General features: G+C 43.8%; 3 protein-coding genes across 3 annotated transcripts; 2 read left to right on the top strand and 1 right to left on the bottom strand.

Moving 5' to 3' along the window:
• Positions 1 to 7518: 7518 nt before the first annotated feature.
• On the bottom strand, positions 7519 to 11056 carry LOC6739964 (E3 ubiquitin-protein ligase KCMF1). Its single transcript, XM_044923650.1, has 2 exons — positions 10717 to 11056; positions 7519 to 8309 (listed from the first exon to the last, which is right to left on the bottom strand). Exons 1-2 carry the CDS (start codon positions 10717 to 10719, stop codon positions 7854 to 7856), a joined length of 459 nt encoding a protein of 152 aa, XP_044779585.1. The 5' UTR covers positions 10720 to 11056; the 3' UTR covers positions 7519 to 7853.
• A 4594-nt stretch (positions 11057 to 15650) lies between these two features.
• Positions 15651 to 16310, top strand: LOC6724986 (cell wall protein DAN4). Its single transcript, XM_016173035.3, has one exon. It carries the CDS (start codon positions 15706 to 15708, stop codon positions 16276 to 16278), a length of 573 nt encoding a protein of 190 aa, XP_016037938.2. The 5' UTR covers positions 15651 to 15705; the 3' UTR covers positions 16279 to 16310.
• A 1272-nt stretch (positions 16311 to 17582) lies between these two features.
• On the top strand, positions 17583 to 19088 carry LOC27206778 (UPF0746 protein DDB_G0281095). The gene is made up of 2 exons (XM_039297204.2): positions 17583 to 17972; positions 18055 to 19088. The coding sequence occupies exons 1-2, from the start codon at positions 17891 to 17893 to the stop codon at positions 18942 to 18944; spliced, it is 972 nt and encodes a 323-aa protein (XP_039153138.1). The 5' UTR covers positions 17583 to 17890; the 3' UTR covers positions 18945 to 19088.
• Positions 19089 to 20209: the final 1121 nt, after the last annotated feature.

The raw sequence follows: 20209 nt of genomic DNA, 5'->3' as shown, positions 1-20209 counted from the left end.
TTGTGGTCCACCGAAAATGTGTCGCAAATTTTCGATAAAAAAAAAAAACAAGGAAACACAAGAAGAGGAACTAAAAATTTGAAATTGAATGGCAATCAGGGGTGCAAACTTTAAACAATTTATCATTCAGATCGGTTTTTGGGGGCCGGTAACTTCTTCGTGCTCCCTTGGCCCAAAACAGCATTACGCATACGCCACGTGATCCGGCCCTCGTCACGTGCCCGGCCACAAAAAGATTTGTTGCGCAATGTGGTCGCTCCACTCGGATCCAGTGCACTCCACTTCCCGCATCCACATCCGCATCCACTTGCTGCACTCCATCCTATTCCATCCTGGCCTTTGTTTTGCTGCAAGTGTTGCAAATAATTGCCAGACGAAATGAATGTCCACGTCCAGACAGAGGCGGAGTGGGCCCAAAAGGGCGTGGAAGGGAGTCCAGAGGTGCAGGAGCCGAGTCAAGTGGCCGAGCATTAAGTTGCACAAGAGCGGGACCACACTGCCCGAAATTGCGATAATGTCTTGAATTCCCTTATCGGAACAATGGTTCGTCGCTTTTAGATTTCACATTGAAAAGGAGAATCGCGCGAACAACTTATTTACTACACATAGATTATCTCATCCAAGGGCTCATTAATTCCGAATTAAGCGTTTATTTTTGCAGTGCAGCCAAAGGCGTTGCGGCAGATGTCATTGTGTTTGTTGACTTTTAATGCCGTCTGGTCTCGCTTTTCCGCTTCCGGCTCGACCCTCGCATTACGTAAAAACCGCTGGTGGATTCGGCGAAGAGTGTCAGGAATCGATGTCATCGCTGACTGTCGCCACATTCATTAATCAACCCGAAGGGTCAGGGGTCGCGAGGAGCGTCGGCAGCAAGGGGTCCGGGTGGGGAGCTGAGACAGCTGGGTGTCATCAGCTAGCCAATGGCAAACAAATGAATGCTGGACATTGATGGTGACAGCATCGTGTTTATAATTACAAAACCCCAAAAGCCAAAAACTTTGATTCGCCAAGAAGTTGATGACATTAATGATTTGGTAAGTATTCCCGTTCCCATTTCCTTCGTGGATTCCCCCTGTAATTAATACACAGCGACCGGACCGACCCTGTTGAAATGCGAGAAGTAAAAGTACTCGTACGCCCCATTCACCGGGCTAAGCAAACGGAAATTTCAATCACGCCCTTTAACCTTTTACGTAGCAAACTCCTTGCAATTGCAAACTGCACAAAAATAATGACAGGCACTGTATGCATTTTTGCCACTCATTTTTGGATTTTTCGGCCCCCACTTGCGTGACTCACGAAACGAATCTCTACCTGGCCCGAAAACTAAAGGAGTCGGGGGCACCAAAGACGAAGAAGGAAAAGCGAAATCCAGTAAAGTAAAAATTTTGTGGAATGGAAAATCTGGGGGGCGAAACACTACCGGGCCAAAATTGAACATTGGAGTCGAGGGAAACGCAGGAATGTGGAATGCCTTTATAGACTCCAATTAAAAGTGTGATGCCCTTTTCAGGTTTTGTAGCTTCCCCCAAATGGTCCCACTGGAATTAGACTTATTAAAGCTTGGGACGAAATATTCAAATAAATTTAAGTTAAATAACATCTGAATGGCTTAAATATTAATTTATAATGGGTAATTCAGCTGATACTATTCTGTTTTTTGCTTAAATTCCCAGGGATTTGATTTTCTTTTGATGTACATACATGTTATTTTCAATATAAGTGTGACCAAATTCTGCAGCCATTTACATTATATTAAATTGATTTGCACCACGAACCACTCATGCTCAAGTTTGGCAGCCAACGAAAATTGATGAAAAAGCATACAACTATTGTATTTAAATAGTGGCACCCAATCCCTTTGTCTGGCCATTAGGCGTAACAAATTTTCACAGGCGCTGGAAAAAGGAAAATATAGGGGGGGAAAACAGAAGGAAACACGACAGAAGCCGGCAAAAGGTTGAAGTTGAAGCCCAAACGGCAAAGGTCCAGGGGTAAGTGTGGAAAAACTAAAGTTTGCACTAAACATCCGGCAGGAAAAGCGAGGAAAATGCCGCTGACGTTGGCAGGCACTTTCATGAAATTAAACACAAAATCCTGCTGATCGAGCGCCGCGTCGTTCCTCTATAATAGAAAAATACTCAACAGCAGTTAACAACGTTGCGGTGATGTACGAGTCGCGATTGCAGTCGGTAAGTTCGACAAAAGGGCCCGCAAAATGTTTAAGCACGCACAGTCAGTTAGTCAGGGGCTTAAATTGCCAAAACTTGGCGGAATGGGCACTTTTCCTTGTGCCGAATGCCCCTCAATAAACTGTATTCTTTACAATCAAAGTTTTGCGCTGAGTTTTTTCCGCTTTTCACGGGAATCATCAGAAGGCAACTTTAGAAAATCCCAAAGGGGATGATGGATTTTAAAAATATAAAGTTATATAATGAATACATACATGAGTGATCCAGATCCATATAACTCAAATAACCAACACTACACTCTATATTTACATTCGATTATTGTTTGGTTGTTCGTTGATATGTGTCTCTCAGGGTTTTCGGGTTCTGTTCTTTTGGGTTCAAGGCCAAACGACGAGGCTAATGGGAGCGACGCACCTTTTTTCACTGCCAGTGTGTGTGTGTGTGTGTGTGTGTGTGTGTGTGAGGCGAGTTGCTAAATGGCACTGACACTTGACCTCCCACACCACGCACACACTTATAAATATTTATATGCTCCGTGCTTGTATTTCCACTACACAGTGTTAAGGCTGCAAGTGTGTGCGCCTTTTTTTCGGGACTGTCGTTCAGCTCATAATCCTTTTTTATTGCGAATGACCACGCCAAGGAGGCGACGTGGATGGGGGCGTGGTACTTTGGTCAGCTCATAAGGCTCATCAACAAGTTCATTTTACGGTCAATTCATTAAAAAAGAAAATATAGCAAAAAACAATGGTTGTGGGGCGGAACAAGTTTTTTCACTTTTTGTATGTTTTCTCTCCTCATTATAGCCTCAATGCATAGAGGGTATTCCAAAAAAAGAAAATACTACTTCATTGTCTTCAGTCATCGAATACATTGTAAGCATTCTAATGCTAATTTTTAACAGTTGATAGGCTTCTTCGTTACTATTAAATGAAATTTTTGATAAATAAATCCAATTGAAATCTACACAGTACTGGGTATACTTTGCCTCCATCACTCGACTTTCAATGCACCATCCTGTGTGTTTTTTCTGCGTTTTATTACAATATTTAGTTGGCTCGGAGGTGTGGCTCATGTGTGTGCTGACCCTCATTTGCTGACATTTAGTGGCAGTTTTCAGCAACGATGTCAACGCTTCTGTGTGTGTGTGGTGGGTGCGTTTTTTTTCCAGTGTGCTGGCGTGTGTGTGCCACATGCTAAACATGTAAGCCAACCCCTTCACCTGATAACTTTTTGTAGCTTTTTTGTTTTTTTTTTTCTGCTTTGGCTTTTCCATTTTTTTTTGGTTTTTTTTTTTTGTTATTTATTTAATTTTCGCCTGCCTTTTTGGCTTGGCTTTAATTTTATGATTATTGTTTTTCCCCACTGACGCGCCCACCTTTTGGGTCCGTCTTTTGTTCATTTCTTAAGTGGCGCTTTATAATGTTGACAGTTTTATTGGGGCGCAAAATGTGTTGGTCATTTCTGCCTTTGTTTAGTTATTGCCTCTGCACCCCCAAGCTGCCAAAAAAAGCAACATTTCTCAAAGGTATGACAGATACACAGGGGTTTTTAGCTTGGGGTTTTGCGTCCGCTTTTTGCGGCCCAACCTGGCATGTTTGTTTGTTAAGCTATAGTTGGGGACTTAAATTCCGTCAATTGGCAAATAACAGAATTCATTGCACACTTTCGGGTCAATTTGGTTGGCTAACGAGATTAGCAATAGTTGGATCAGATCCGTTTGAAGTGGTCATCAAAGAGGCACAAGTTATCCAACTCGTAGCTTCTCCAAATTGTTTATCATTGTAGTACAAGCCTGTCCAAACTTATTTTGTATTTTCTGGGTTTTTAAAACTTAATTAATTGGAAACAGGATTTGGTCTCCTTTGTAATTTATATTTTGAAGCCATCTCTTTTTTTAATCTTAGTTTGGCTATAAAAATTAAATCATTCGAAGAACTTCTTTCCGAGCAGATTGTTTGCCATGACAAAGTTTCCGCATTAGCAAACAGAAAGTGTGGCATACATTAGGGTGCTTCATTACCTTACCACCGTGCCACAACCTGCGATGTCAAGTCCGATTTTCCCGGCTCTTCATTGTTGTTCTTGCCTGTTCTCTGTAATATTTGGTTGTATGATTTTGCGGCTCATTTGGTTTTATTAAAATTATCACGTTTTTCACGCTTATCAAACGTTCGCAAGCTGTGATTGTAGCTCATCGCTCTACCGTAGTCTGTATCCTGTATCCTGTATCCTGGAGCCTGAATCCTGCATCCTCCTCGCAGGCTGCCGCCCACAGGAGAACCAAGAAGTTTACAACACCCTCGCCCCACCACCTTTCATCCCAAACGCAGACATCATCCCTTATGTGAGCCTTTACTTTTATGCTAATTTTCAAAACTGAAATGAATAAATGTCTTTTCGGGTCTGAAACGACGCGGTGCCTTTTTCGTTGCTTTTATTATTGTTATGGAAATTTTTATAGTTTCCCCATCATTTAGTTGCCCACACACAGAAAGGCGAACAATGTCTAAACGCTTTTTCAATTCAAAAGTTGCCCAACATTTTTTGCATGGCGCCAACCTTTTTGTGTGCGGCCAAAGTTGAACATTTATTTTAAATACTCACAGCTGTGCGCAAAACAATAGCATTTATTGCTTGTATTTTAAAAGACAAACAAAAAGTTTGTTTGTCATAGAAACGTTTGGATGATTACGAAGCGAGATGATTGCATTTAAAACTTATTTAATATATTAACTTATAACATTTGCTTTAAAAAACTATTGATAACTTTATTTGCTCACAATACGATACCGAATTAATATTTAATAGAATGGTTCCTATTATTATGAACTCTGGTGTACGGTCCATAGGAAAGCACCCGTCCCAATTTTGTTATCATTTGTTCTAACAGAATTGTATGCAATAAATAAAAATTACACGTTCAACAATTTCTATCTGGGCGCTGTGATCTGCTTTCAACAATGGCCGGTAGGGTTGCCACCCTCGCTCCGAACCTCTTTTTTTCGCCGCCCGCCCTTTGCGGCCTTCTAATTGGATATGTTCGACGTTCGTCTTTGACTTTGGCTTTTGACTTGACTCGACTTTCCTGGCCAGACAACGGGCAAATTCCTTTCGAGGATAACCCAAGAATGGTGGAAGGGAAAGAAAAATGTCGCTGGGAACTCCTTTTTTTTGTGTTGCTGCAACCCTGCCGGGGCAATCAGAACTTATGTTTACCCCAATTAAGGTGAACACGAGACCGTTTTTGCGATCCAATGAGTTAGAAACAAGATAAAGGACCCAAAGCCCGGACAATAAGCCCAGTATCTGGGCTATCCGGGGTCGCAGTGCCCGTTCCCGCTCCTTGGGAACCCACGTTTCAGGATCCAGGACCCAAACCCTGTTCCTGCTCCTTGTTACACCGAAGGAAATTTAACTAGAGAACTCATTGGTTCAGTACATGCCGCTTGTTATTTTAGTACTCGAAGTAGTTTTTAAACGGGATCTATGGATTAAGATATTCAACTAGACTTTCGAATCCCTAATTGCTAGCAGCTGTCATTGCCAGTAGAAAGTTTTCTTCAGTGCATGTTCTCCGCCTGCTGCCATGCATGTTTATGTGCTCTCGTCCTTCTCACAACAATGCCTCTGGATCGAAGAGAGACGGCGATAGAGGGGTTAGACATGGACGGGGAAAAAGGGGTGGTAGGGAGGTGGGGAGGTGGGGAGGTAGGGCTTGAAGGACCAGCTCTGAATGCCGGAGCAATGATTAAAAATTGTGAAAGCGTGTGGCGGCCAGCGATGTCGATTGCGGTTCAACTTTCAGTCGCAAAACTGTGGCAGCTCTTCAAGGGGCAGAGCCGATAGGGAGCGGATTGCTGGGGCTGGAAGGGGTTGATTAGGAGGCCCCAAAGACCCTGCCAGCGCACACAGAAAAACGCAGGCGAGTCGCAAAATCCAAAAACCAAAGTCGTTCGCTTTTATTGTCATTTGTATGCGTGCTGTGCGGAGAGGCAGCAGGGGCGGCGCCCGAATTGCCCTCCGAGGGGGTTAAACTAGCATTAAAGGGGGGCTTAGGCGCTCTAAGCCTGCCACTTGAGATGACAGCGTGAGGCAAGCCAAAGGGAAAAGTCCCGAGGGCTCAGCCAAAGTGCAGCTGGAAAATACGCAAATGGAACAATAAAATACATGCTACTCGTATTGTGAAGTGATCCTAATTATCAGAAATATGCAGATAAATAACCCTAGTAGAGCAAAGAAAGGGGCTTCCAGCTCTGGCAAGTGGTAATTACAAGCTACCTAGCTATTAAGAAGTACAACTAGAAGTCGTAACTTCAAAAACTTCCCCCGTGATTCACGCACGCGGCTGGTCGCTTGAGAGTTCCGCTACCACTTACGACTGGAAGCCTTAACCCTTTCCTACCGGCCGATAGCACGACTCTCCCGATTCTGCCTCAAAATACTCATTAGCCATAACGACCACTCCGCAGGGGGGTTGAATATCCGGGGGGAAATGGCGGGAAGGATGCAGGAGACGGGCGCAGGACGCAGGACATGCCGGCTGTGTCGATGTCCATGTCTATCTATTGTCAACCATCAGCCACGCATGCAGCGCCAGGATCAAAGGAGGAAGGAGCCAAAAGCTGGTGTTCTGCTTCCTCTGTTTTGTTTTCGGTTGGACGCTGCCGTGCAATCCCCACTACACAGAGAAAACTACACGAGAAATCCAAAAAGTGTGCTTCAAATGCCGTTATTCATTTTATATGCAGAATCCACATGCCGACGGGTATTTTCTCACAGTGCAGATGGGACCTGGAGACGTGGCCTATCTGCGCCTTTCCACTATTTACACTTGCCTCATTTTATCTAGTTCGATTGGCAATTTATCTGGAAACGCTTTGTCTGTGCTTACCTTTATAATTGGAGAGGCGAAATATCGGTTTTTGAATCTTAATTTCTGTGAGGGCAGGCAAAAGTTAACTGAGCACAGGCTGTCGAGCGAATCGCAACAAATGGAAATTCTGTCAGGCCTGAAATCCTTTTATAATGACAAAAGGTTTCCACCTCTAAGCGGATTACAGGAACAGCAAAAGCAACAGAAGCACTTCCAGCTCCAGACCCGAGTAGCAAGTAATACCTCACCATGGGCGTCTGGGTGGGAAATGGGGCTATTCCAGCCCCAGAGAGCCCTTCTAATTAATTGGGGCTGCAGCTGCGAGGAATTGAAGCTTGATTCGAACTTAGCAATATCTTTAGGTAGACGCACGACCATATATCTTGGTGTAAAGATAATGCATAGTTTTCTCTATATTCGTTATTCATTATCAATCGAAAAAACGAACTCTTTAATTCTGTATGCAAATTGCGTAGCGATGCAAGTGCTCGGCCTTTTGTTTTTTTTTGTGACTTTTGTTTTTTTAACATTTGTCATTCCTTATCAAACCAAAAAAACGAACCATTTGATTCCGCATGCGAATTCCTTAGCGGTACAAATGCTTGTTTTTTTCTTTTTGTGTGGTTTTTGGTGTGTTGTCAAAATCTGCAAACGCTTAATGTTGTGGAGTGCTCCTCCGTCATCCTGATGCGAAGGATTTATGGCTAATCCCAATCTTTGGAATCGGCCAAGGGATCGACTGGAGAGCGGTGCTATGGCGAGATCATCAAGGGATCGACTGCAGATCAATGCGATGGCGAGAACATCAAGTGATTGGTAATGTGATCGATATGTCTCGGTTGCGACAATGGGACCGCCGCGCAGACCGGGCAAATAACGACTGTGTGCGCCATGATATGGTTGTCTTGGCAGTGCGTCTTCAGATCCTCCAAGGAAAACCCCATTTCGCCGCACACAGGGCACGTGAAGCTGTCGGCGCACAAAGTCGGAATCGGCTCGCCGGCGAAATGCAGCTCAAGGGCTTCACGATCCATTAGGCACTGGAGCGGGTGCTCCAGAAGGTGCAACCCGTTCGAGACCCCATTTTCCTTGCAGACGGAGCAAAGGTCGTAGTCCAGGCAGCGCAGGCACTTGTAGCGATAGAAGGTCATCCTGCTGTTGCCGCAGCCGTCGCAGCGCACATTACAGTGACCCGACGTGTGCCCGATCTGGCGGCGAAGGGGCATCGGTGGCGAACCACTCTGGAATTTCAGTAAATTTGTATATATCACTCACTTATAATCCATTCGCTTACAGGTTCATGTGTGCGGTAATGTACCATTTTAAAATCAAAACAGAGCACTTCAACAATTATTCAGGTGAGGACGACTGAAAATGACTGCACAAAATAATTCTTTAGTGTGTTGGTTAATCAGTGTTGGTTTATCGATAAACACGAGTCGAGGGTAGCAAAACTGGAAAAGCTAGTCTTCGCAAAAAAAGGAACACTATTCACACAAAAGCGACTGTGATGTGACCATAAAAATACTTCCGAAACCGATTCCCGATTAATAAGTGTTGGTTAATACGATATACATGAGTCGAGACTAGCAAGTACAATATTTTAAAAGCTACTACTCTATGTGAGAAGTACAAAAGAACTCTATTCGGGTAAAGACTGCTAAAGAATAACTTGCGATTACGATTCCTGTTTCATAAGTGTTGCTTATTACTATAGACACGAATCTAGTATCAAAAATATGAGTACAATATTGGGAATGCTACTTTTTCTTGCTTGCTTTTAAATTTATAATATGAAACCATTCAAAAATGTTTCTTGCACAGTGTGGCCTGTGGCAAGGCTTCAACCGATTCGAGTCAGATATATGTTTATCCCCAAATCCACACTCCAACTCCTTGAAATGCCGCCTGTTGGCTCGTTTTGGTTTCGTTTGTTCGCGCTTTGTACATAAATTTCATGCAAATTGACTAATTAATTTTTGCGCAATGGATTCTTATCGCATGCACTGGGCAATATATTTGATATTTGCATAATGCACGTGTGTTGGCTGGCTGTGTTTTTTAGGTGAGTTCAGGTGATGGGCCTAAGGCCTGCCCACGCACTTGCACTCGACCCCCGGCTGATACACTGAAACTGAAATTTTTGTGTATATGTCACTCCATAAGTATATCCTTCTTCCGGTGACCAAGACGCACTTCTGATGCTAGCATATGGCTAAGTTATTCAAGCCACTGATCTTCAAGAATATTTTATTTAGCTCCCCTTCTGCAGTCCTTTTCTTTTGGTACCATATTTTTTTTTGCAGTTTAGCCGCTGCGGTGCGGTAAAAACAACAACCATTTTAATGACGCATATTAAGCATAACCACACAACTAAACGCAGAGCAAAAGGGGTACACTGCGGGAAACCGGGGGCACGATATATGTTCGTATGAGCGGGGAAAATGCACAATGCTTCCGTGTTTTTCCCGCAGGACAGCGGCTGCCTTTAAGCCTGCCAAATATGCTGATTGCAGCAATAATGATGATTATGTTTGCGCGGCCTGCATGCGCGGCTCGAATTTGTTGGCCACAGCGGAAGGAAGTCGAAAGCATTGACAATGCCAGCGACACGGAACATGGCCAAAAGGGGGCTGGCTGGCTGGCTTAAAGCCGGCGGCACTGGCTGGGGCGCCTCGAAGGGGGGCAGCAAGTGCAGCCACAATGCCAACGACAATGACGAGTTGCAAAGGCATTTAAGGACTTGCAAATGGCACTACTCCTGCTCCTGCTCCTGCCACTTGACTACTCGACTCGACTGACTGACTGACTAACTGACATCCAACAAATGCGAAAAAGAAACATCTATCGGGTTGGTAAGCGGCAGCTTATGGAAATATCCCAAGACCGAGGGGCACCAACTCGTTGAGGGAAATACTCTCTCCAAAAACTATATGTTATATAAATATCTGAATTGTCTGATATATTGATTTCTAGGCGACAGCCATGAGTTTTAGCAAGGTGTTTGTTTGCTTATTTATTGAACTTCAATTACGTTATCAATTTTGTTGTGTTGTGTGTTTTTATTGCCACTGTAGATCAACATCAATAATGATAATGCTTTTCCATTGCTAATATGTGATGAATACTTTTCTAGTTTAATTAAAAAATCAAGCAACCCTACCCGGTTAAAGGGCATACACTGTGCAACAAAATTATTGCGTTGCGTGCATAAACTTTTGCATGGTCTGCGTATGCGGAACGCAGTTAGTTTGCCCACCGCTTTTCCACGCTTTCCCGCACCCTCGGAAAATCGGCATTTCTATTCCGGATGAGTCTTTGCCTGTGTGGCCATATTAGCAAAGTGAATTGGTTTTTATTTGTAACGGAAATGTGGAAAATTATTTTCAGCTGTTTGGTCGTTTGCTGATTTGCATAAGTCGCAGGTGACAGTCGTCGCTGTATTTTCCCAGCCATGGTTTCGTTTTCCCGCTTTCCCCTTTCTCTCCGCCCAGCACAAGTCACACACTGAGAGATCGATTCCATTCAGCCGAATGCATTTTTAATATTGGGTGCACTCGTTGGGGCTACGTTTTCTCTCAGTGTGCCAGCCAGACGGCCCAAAGAATTTAAAGCAGCAGCTGTGGCTTAGTCCGATTTGCCTCTTACCATGCGTGCACAAAGCGGCTTAGGTGAGCGGTGGGAACAGGACCGGCCACCGAATCGGAATCAGGAGGACAGGTGGACAGGTGGACAGGTGGACAGGAGTGCCCGGAGCAAGACGGGGAGTCCTTGGACTTGGAGTGCCCTCAGTACACCACGGGCGACGACTGACCGGCGGTGATAAGACTGCCCGCACAGATTCCAACTCTCCGCAGACCTGGCTCCTTTGTTCGCCGCTTATAAACACAAGACACTTGAGTGGGGCAGTGTTGGGTTATTTTGTTTATGTCTCGAGTCGTGGTAGTGGGTGCACTCTTCTCCCCTCCGTGGCGGTTGGGTGGTGGGGCGTGGCGATCGCCGGCGGTGGCGAAAACGAACTGAGAACCTAAGCGGATTTTAACCATTTGCCATCTTGATGATTGATTCAATGCATGTTTAATGTCGGGTATTTTTTAGGCCATTTGACGAGCATTTTTGGTATTTTATTTATGGGGCTTTTATATTCCGCAGCTCTTTGAACAGTAATAAATTTTGTGTTTAACAACAAAGTCACAAAGTCTGTGCGAAATGAAGATTTTTAAGATAACATTTTACTTCAAACGGAAAATAGCAACTTATTTTGCTAGTGGATTCAATTAAATATCGTTATGATTGTTGTCCAAATAAATTATTCGCTTATTATTTATGCTGGCTGGTTTCAGTTCTTGAAATTTGCCCGCAGCAGAAAATTGGTATTATTGGTAGTTTAATTTAATTTGCTTTTCATTTCGAAGCTTGAGACTCGTGACTTTTGGCCAGAGGTCCTGGGAGAGAAGCACTGGATGCATTTGCCGACCTGTCCGCTTTTCCCGCCGCCCCCATCATGAATTTACCAGGCCACCTCTCCTCCGGTTTTCCCTTTGAGCTGTGTCCTCTTTGGGTTTCCGTTGGCTGCAGGTTTTTATGCATGTGGCCATTAACTGTCGGCTCCAGTCCCTCCCCCCCACCACTTTTCCACCCACACCCCGGGAAAACCGGGAAAGGCGGTCATCAACATTGCAACATTTGCTGGCTTGACTTGCAGCTGCTCGTGGGAAATCAGTTTAATGGAAATTATAGCATTCGATTACTTCTCAAACTAAGCCTACCGTGCTCCGTGCTCTTCCAACAGGCTTCCCTCCGCCTTTCCAGCGCTTTTTCCAACCCACATAAGTGGTCCGGATTGCGTCTCATCAAGGCCTGGAATTGGTCCCAGCTCATCGGAGTTTTTGTCAAATGCCTCAAAGTATGCACCAAAATGAAAGGGGGAAAAGCCTGAAAATGCATCAGGCGTGTTTGGGATGGAAAATTCCTCTGGCCCCAGCAGGTGAGTCGTATTTTCCCCCTGCCATTTACCGTAAATGGCACAAGCCAATGGACTTTGCAAATGCTTTCAGAGAGCCACAGCCAAATGGGGGGAGATATATGGAATATAACATGATCATATCTGATTATTTGAGGAAAATGCTCATCGAGAGGCGATATTTCTGAATTTTTACCATATCTTTGGAAATAATGGTCGAAATATGGAATGCCATACCATTTTGAGTTCGTAATTGAGTTCCAAATCAATTGGTAAATAAATTTAAAAATTTTAATTTTTGACAATTTTTTGTACATTTTTATGATGATTAAAAATGTAAAATTGCAAAAAAAAAAAAAAATTCTCAAAGATCGCCAAAAAGTTTTTATAATTAGTTGTATTTCCGATTTTTCGTTACAAATAGTCAAATTCAACACATATCATTGGTTTTTGTAGAAAAAATATTGTTTGTTTTTGACTAGAAAACAGTAACAAACTAGTGGCAAATTACGCCTGTTAACTATGAATTCAATATGGATATATTTTCTGCGAGAAGTAATTACTAAAATTTGCTTATACGAATTCTAACGAATTTTTCACTAAAAAAAAAAATCTGAGGTATAAAAAGTGAATTTCTGGTACTTTATGTGGGGCTTAGTTGAAAATACGTGATGACTCTAACCCCAATCCCCGCGTTCATGTAGTTGTGTGAAGGTCACGTGGTCGTACTGCATGCACCCACCCAGTGCAAGCCACCACCACCCTTCGTTGCCTGTCGAATTTCGACAGTGAGTTTAATGAAGTGCAACGAGAACTGCAAGCAATTGAAATGCATTTGGCATTTTGCGGGGGGTAGGTTGTATGTTGGTAAAAAAAAAAAAAAACTGCACCTGAAGATGCAGTGCTTCCCTATTTTCCTGAATAATTCTCGTTTTTTGTGGCAACACCAAGGGCCGTTGAGCATGCCACACGCATTGGCAAAATAAAAGTAAACACAAGGGTGCACCACCCCCTAATTTTCTTTGCGGACTGTGTGGAAAAACTGTTCCCACTCTGTTAACAATGCTGTTAACTCGTACTCTGCCGACGTCGCTGCCTCTGCCGGCGCCTGCGCTTGTCCTGCAAAGGTCCTTCGGAATTTCCACTCGGTTTTCGCTCGGCAAGGTGTTCTAAAAATATTTAGAACCCATTTTGGGACGTGACCCACCAACTGGGTCTCGGTTTTTTGGGACTCGTCGCATTCAGCGGTTCGCAGCGCACAGGAGCAGTTGCACAGGGCGTATGCGCAATGTTCGTATGCGTAATACTATTATTTGGTATTTGGTATGACAAAAGGACGAAAAGACGAAAAGAGGAAGGCTAAAATTAGCATAGAGCCAAAAGGTAGGATCGAGTGGAGGGTTGCACGTTTGAGTTGCAAATGCACTTGACTTGGAGACTTTGCCAACTTGGCTTCGTTTGGGTCAACTTCCTCATTACGTGGGCGCTTATGATGATAATTTCTGGCCGGCAAAGGAGGTCCCATCTGCAGATAGTCGGGCCAGGCAGCCAGCGGTAAGACACGGTTTCTGGGACTGAGCAGCCAGGGAATGGGTGCCTCAACAAGTTGAAGAAGGCAGCTACTCCAAGTTTCCGGAATGACTGACTCTTCAGTCAAAGTTAAACTGGGTAATTGTCTAGTGCTTGAATGGTTATGGAACTTTCGAGTTCCTGGAATTTCTATCTGAGGGGATCAGATATCCAAACTCGCAAGTTCCCTAATGAGGGGCAGCAGCTGAATTCAGAGGAAAATTATAGTTGAAGCTTAATATGCACTAAGCCCGATGCTAAAACCTGTTTCCAATTTTCAATTTTAAATCAAAATAAGCACATATCAAGCGTTGCCATTTGACAGAAGGCCTTTATTAAATGTGCAGTAGTTTGTTTGTCAAGCTTAAGCAAGCCGAATAAATACAAGTTCAGCTAATGAATAACAAATAGCCGAAAAAGCAAATGGAGTCGATCAAAAATCAGAAAAACAGTATAGCGTGAAATAAATTATAATTATAATAAGTAATAAATAAAGGAATATGCATATAGCAGGTGGCGACGAGACTCCGCGCAGCGGTTTCACACGCAATTAACATATTCTCTCTGTTGCATTTAAATTGCTGCATATGGATTACGCGCACTGTTGTCAACTCGGCTCTTTTCCCGTCAAACCTGCACACCTGTACACTTTTTAATTCAAATTGCGGAAAACTTGGCCTTTTGCGCTATTTTACAACACCGTACCCCTGGAGAAATGTTGGCAACACTGATTACGCTGTGGTTGCTGACCCCCCCACCCATCGAAGGCCGCCCAAGGTCGAAACCATCATGCACCACCCATCAACGCCTACTTTCGCTTCTTTCGCGGGTCCTTTATTAATTACTTGTTTTTCGCAGTGCGTTTTTTATTCAATTACTTGTACAAATTGCAAACAGACAAAAATAATATGGCGAGCAAAAAATGAGCAAGTAATCGGCTACGTTATATCAGGTATCAGGTGTGCGGATAAATGTTGCAATTTGTATGATAGCCAGCAACCTCTGACTTCGTCTCACCAGCCCCCCTCCCCTCCCCGTCCACCAACCGTTCCACAACTCCAGGCGTCACTTTGCAGTCGCATTAAACAATTAACAAGTGTAATTGATAAACAATTAGCGGCATTATGAGCCAGCCGCAATGCGAAAAAAGGCATACTCAAATGTGCAAACGTATAAACAAAGGAAACTCGATGCTCAAACCAAGAAAACGAATTCGCACCGAAGTGTACCCTGGACTCTAGAAAATCATCAAAACAAAAAATAATAATTTAAACAAAGTTTTAGCCAAGTAATCAATAACACAAAATAATATTAAACGCTCTAGGCCAAATAAAAACCTGTTTAATAACAAAAGTCAAAATATCCAAAGTATTACTTTTGATAAACGTGAGTAAGGGTATCGCATTGTTATTGCAAGCATGTGAAGCCCATATGATACAAAAGTATAATAAATGCTTGATAAGGCGAGAATAATTTGTTTATAAATCCAGCCAATTCTCAGAAAGCGCTAATGACCAACGAAAACTACACGAAAAAATGTTTATATTGACATTACTTTTGGTCAGCGTCTCGGTACATACAAACATATGCATAAATATGTATAAGTTAGTTGTATACCCTGCACAAAATGGGTCTGATGTCTACGAATCGATGGGTATGAATAAACAAACTGGATAATATCTTAAAACAATTATATGATAGTTTACAACTAGCTTTATATATTAAAATTATTATTTTAAAATATTACTACAACTACATTAATATAAAGTAAAACGTATTAAATACCATAACATTATTTTGAAGGTTTTTCAAAATATCTATGGACTCGGTAGCTTGCACAGTTGGGTATCACCAAAAAACCCCCGAAAACTACAGAATTGCTTGAAAAAAATTTCAATGTATAATGACAATTTATAGACGTTTTTCTATCGGCCAGCCCAAAAACCAGTCGGACCGTCTACGCCCATCCTATGCAAGGGGCGGGGGCAGAGGGGGCGGGGCAACAGTCTGGGGCTCGAAACGCGCTAAGTGCCGTCTATATAAACAAACGCCAGGCGATGATCTCCATTTAGTTGTCTAGTCGAGGGAAACCAAATCAGACGAAAATGCGCGCTTCCACACTGTTTTTCGGCCTGCTGCTGGTGGCCAGCTGCTCCTCGATTCTGGCCAGGCCACAGGAGAGCACTACGCCGAGCACCACCACCTCAACCACCACCACCACGACTCCGAAGCCCGAAGAGTCGTCTACAACCACTACGACGACGACGACGACAACGGAAAAGCCCAAATCAGAGTCCACAACTGCCAGTACGACCACCACAAGCACCACTCCCAGCACCACCCCCAGCACCACCCCAAGCACCACCCCCAGCACCACCCCCAGCACCACCACAACCACTACTACGACCACCACTCCAAAGCCCGATGATGATGAGGCCGCCAAGCTGCTGCAACAATGTGCCGAGTTGAGCCGCCGGAAGAAGCGGGGCGGATCTTCCTCGTCCGAAGAGGACGACAGTGGCGAGAAGAAGTCGGCGAAGAAGGAGCGCAAGCAGTTGAAGAAACTGTGCAAGCAGTTGAAGAAGCAGCAGGAGCGCAAGCAGGAGAAGGCCCAGAAATCGGCACTATCGGAACTGGCCGAGGCCTTGAAAAACTACAACCAAAAGCAGAAGAACTAATGTGCCAATAAATATATATATTTTTTTTTACATTTTTTTTCTTTGTTTTTAGTGTGCTTTATATTATTTATCAAAAAGTATGCCAATAAAATGGATCTTTAAAACAAAAAGCACATGTCCCTACTTAATTTGTCTACGTACGAACTTCTATAATATAACACTTTCCTTATCAAAGATGATATTTGCAGAAAATGAGGAAGTTGTTCGTAATAGTATCTAATAGATAGATACTAGTAGATAGATAGATAATAGTATCTAGCTCGATTCAACTAAAAGCGTATCTTATGCTTTGTACTGGCCTAATGAACTCATGCTGTATAAAACATACAAACATACAAAAGTATTCATTTTTGTCGTAGATTTTCGAATATGGATTTAAACATGGGATGAGCACGTGAAAGACCGGCAGCTATCTGAATAAAATCGAATAAATCTAATCAAATTTGTTTAGATTTTCCCTTTTTTTCGTTTCTATTCCAACGAGCAAAGCAACGAAATAGTAGAAAGTACAAACAAATTTGATTTGTAATCGATTTCAGCTTTATTTGCCTGTACATTAGCACTGCATACGTCAAAATAAATCGTTCAAAAGGGGAAAAGTTTTTTATTCATATTTTGCGGAAGGAGAAAGTCTATTTTTTGTAGCATCAATTACATATACATATGCACATCTGTGTATGCTTTTGCTTCCCTGATTAGGCCAATTTATTTATTTGTTGCATTAGATACAAGTCGCGCTTAACTTTTTACCTTGGCAAACAAGTATATTAAGATTAATTATTATTTCCAAAACACACATCCGCCAAGCTTCGAGCTTAATCAAAATAAAACCAGACCCGTTTTTTAAGACCCACAAATCTAACGCTGTAACAGCCAATTTTACAAGGGCAGTTCTCGCACGGAGGAAATAAAATTAACACGAAACACAACTTTATATTTAATTCGACTTGCTTGGATCTTCGAGTAAACACGTTTCAGTATTCTCTATGTTTTTTCTTTTTTTGCTTTTCTGCATAGCTGAACCTCTTTTGCTGTTGGCCAGCTTTGGCTTGAGGTCAATTTGAAAATGCGGACTGCCGACCAAGAAAGCAATTTGCATAATCAACATATGAGAAAACCAAGCGCAAAGAGACGAGAATTTTTGGACAGCGGCGAAAATCGAAGAAGAAATATGAATGCTAATTAGTTTGAGCCATTGAACTCTGCTCGACGGGAAGGGGAAAGTGGCGGCAAGTGTAGGAATTACCACTAGATAACTGAAAGAAATCATAGCTGCTTTGCTATGTTTATTTTAAAATAAACATATTAATTTAATAACTGGTACATACAACGTAGAAAGCCCCCTAGAAACCATCACATACTTTTTTTGTTTTTCCCAACAAACTGGGAATGATTTTGGGACAGTGTACGCCCTGGCTAAATGGGTCGCTCCTAACCATTCTCCGCCTGACACGCTTTGAACTCGCAGACTTAATTATGCAAAAATCCCAAGCGAAAGAGGCCGAGAAATGATTCTGGTCGAAATGCCGTTAGCCACAGAGTTAATATAACCCGGGATCGCAGCTGGAAATGCGATTCAGTCGATCGAGAAGCGAACAAGAGCTAAGAGATAATGATGTGCGGCAAGGGATTCGGGATGATCCTGGTCCTGATTTGGGCCACGGCCCTTTCCAGCGACCTCTCGCTGGTGAGCGGTAAATTTTTTTTCCCTGCTTTGTTTGTAACTTGATGGCTTATGAACGTGTCTCCCCATTTTTTGTTTCCGTGATGCCAAAGGTCAAACGGTGGCGCCGCTGACAAGCTCCACGAGTGCTCCACCCAAAATGGAGGTCAAGCCCACGAAGCCCATGATAGTGAATGCTCCGCCAAAGAAAGTGCCGCTCCCGGAAGCTCCGAAGAGCAATGGCAGCAAGCCGCTGCAGGTCACCGGTTTCATCACCAAGTCCGGCAACATCTACGAGATTGAGGACAAACGGGGCTCCATTGGCTCCATCGAGGGTCGCCAGGCGGATCAGGACCAGATTGTCTGCAACTATGGCAACGTGGTGATCTACAGCGATGTGCCCTGTGACCAGGTCAAGAATGTGCGCGTGGGCGAGGTCAAGCCCTTGAAGGAGGATCGCGTCGAGCTCACCACGGAGAAAAACCATGCCGATGGCGAAGGCGAACAGCAATCGCAGGACATGCAACAGGAGCAGCAGCAGCAGCAGCAGGACGATGATAGTCAGGATCAGGAGCAGGACCAGGACCAGCAGTCCGTGCAGCCAAACCATCCCAGGGGTCAGCAGAACAATCGCCGCCGTCGCCGTCGTCCGCAGCAGCAGCAGCAGCAGCAAAGGCTGCAGCAGCAACGCCGTCGGCGACAGCAGCAACAGAAGTTGCAGCAGCGACGCCGCAACGGCAACGGCAACGGCAACAACAGCTTGCGTCGTCGTCGCAACCGCAACAACAACAACAACCTGAACCGCCAGCAGCAGAGACGTCGTCGCCCTGGCAACAACAACAACAACAACAACAGGCGACGCCTCAACAACAACAACAACAAGCAGCGACAGCAGCAACACCACCGTCAGCAGCAACAACAACAACGCCGTCGCCGACCGAACAGAAATATCAATCGACAGCAGCAGCAGCAGCGTCGTCGCCTTCACGACGACAACATCTGAATGGGTTAAGAAATGGGGCTAGGAAATGGGTTAAGCTACCCACCGCTCACGGCCCACAATCTACAACCTACGACCTCTGAACACACAAACTCCCCGAATAAAGCAACAACAACAACAACAAGAAACGAAAGCAACATACAAACGAAAGCCCCAAATGGAAAATTCACTTTGAGTTGGTCTTTTTGGTCCTGGGGAATCAACACGGGGCAGTAATTAAAACAAGTGCAGTCCACGATGAGAAGGAGATGGCGGGCGGTTAGTAGGTGGTGGCTAGGACGGGCAGCTTGAGTCCGAGAATAACTTAAGTTCACTGGAATCGAAATAGGTGCTTCTATCTGATCCACATGAACTGGAGATAACTCCAGAAAATATGATCATTTTTCAGTATTATTTCTACAGCTTTCTTGTCTGTTTGTCCAAATATCGAATGTCATATGGCGAAGGGTTTGGTGTAAACATTCCAATCTTCTGGTAATTAAGCCCGCAAAAGTTTCAATTTCGCTTATATGTATGTATAGCCCCTTAAAAAGTGGAAATGCTGGCAAAAAATGCATGCTATCAGCATTTCAGCATATCAGCATGGAAGTGATGTGAATTTTCGGTTTAAAAATAAACTCTTTTCCAGCACTAAATAACCCATCAGCACATATACTATAAAATGCTTTCTGGCAGGGATTGCATTCGTATAACTACGCATAAGTACGCCATACAAATAAAGTACTAATATTAAAATGTGAGGGTTCATTCTATAAAACATCTTCCTAAATCTCCCCCCTGTTTCTTATTTTTTAATCACTCTCGCATGAGCACGATCAAAGCGACCGCAGTTTGTTTGAATTTGGGGACCGACTTTGTGTTCGGCGTTGCCAGCTTGTCACTTTAATTGTAACTAGATTTTCGACTCGACTGTGCGCACACACCCTCTTGCATTCAGATATATGTATGTGTGTACGTAGGAGCTGTATATCTATATATATGTATATATAATTCTGGGGTTTTTCGGAGGGTAAAAATGAAGGGGTCGCTTGGGGCTGCGATGTCAACGTCAGCATCAGTTACACGAAGAAATTTGCGCGCTTGGGCCCAGCGCACTTAACACATAAAACAAACAACAACACGGGGGGCGGAGGGCGCCGGGCGGGGAGCTTTGGGCGGCAGGAGGGGCGTGGCAGGTGTGGAGGCGGGGGGCGAGAGTGCTGCGAGCCAAGCGCGGCAAGAAAGTCATTCAAAAGTCAACCAACTTTCTTTTGAAACACGTTAAAGAG

The sequence above is a fragment of the Drosophila simulans genome, chromosome X, assembly GCF_016746395.2.
Source record: "Drosophila simulans strain w501 chromosome X, Prin_Dsim_3.1, whole genome shotgun sequence".
Taxonomy (NCBI): domain Eukaryota; kingdom Metazoa; phylum Arthropoda; class Insecta; order Diptera; family Drosophilidae; genus Drosophila; species Drosophila simulans.
This window is presented reverse-complemented; position numbering and strand designations above follow the sequence as displayed.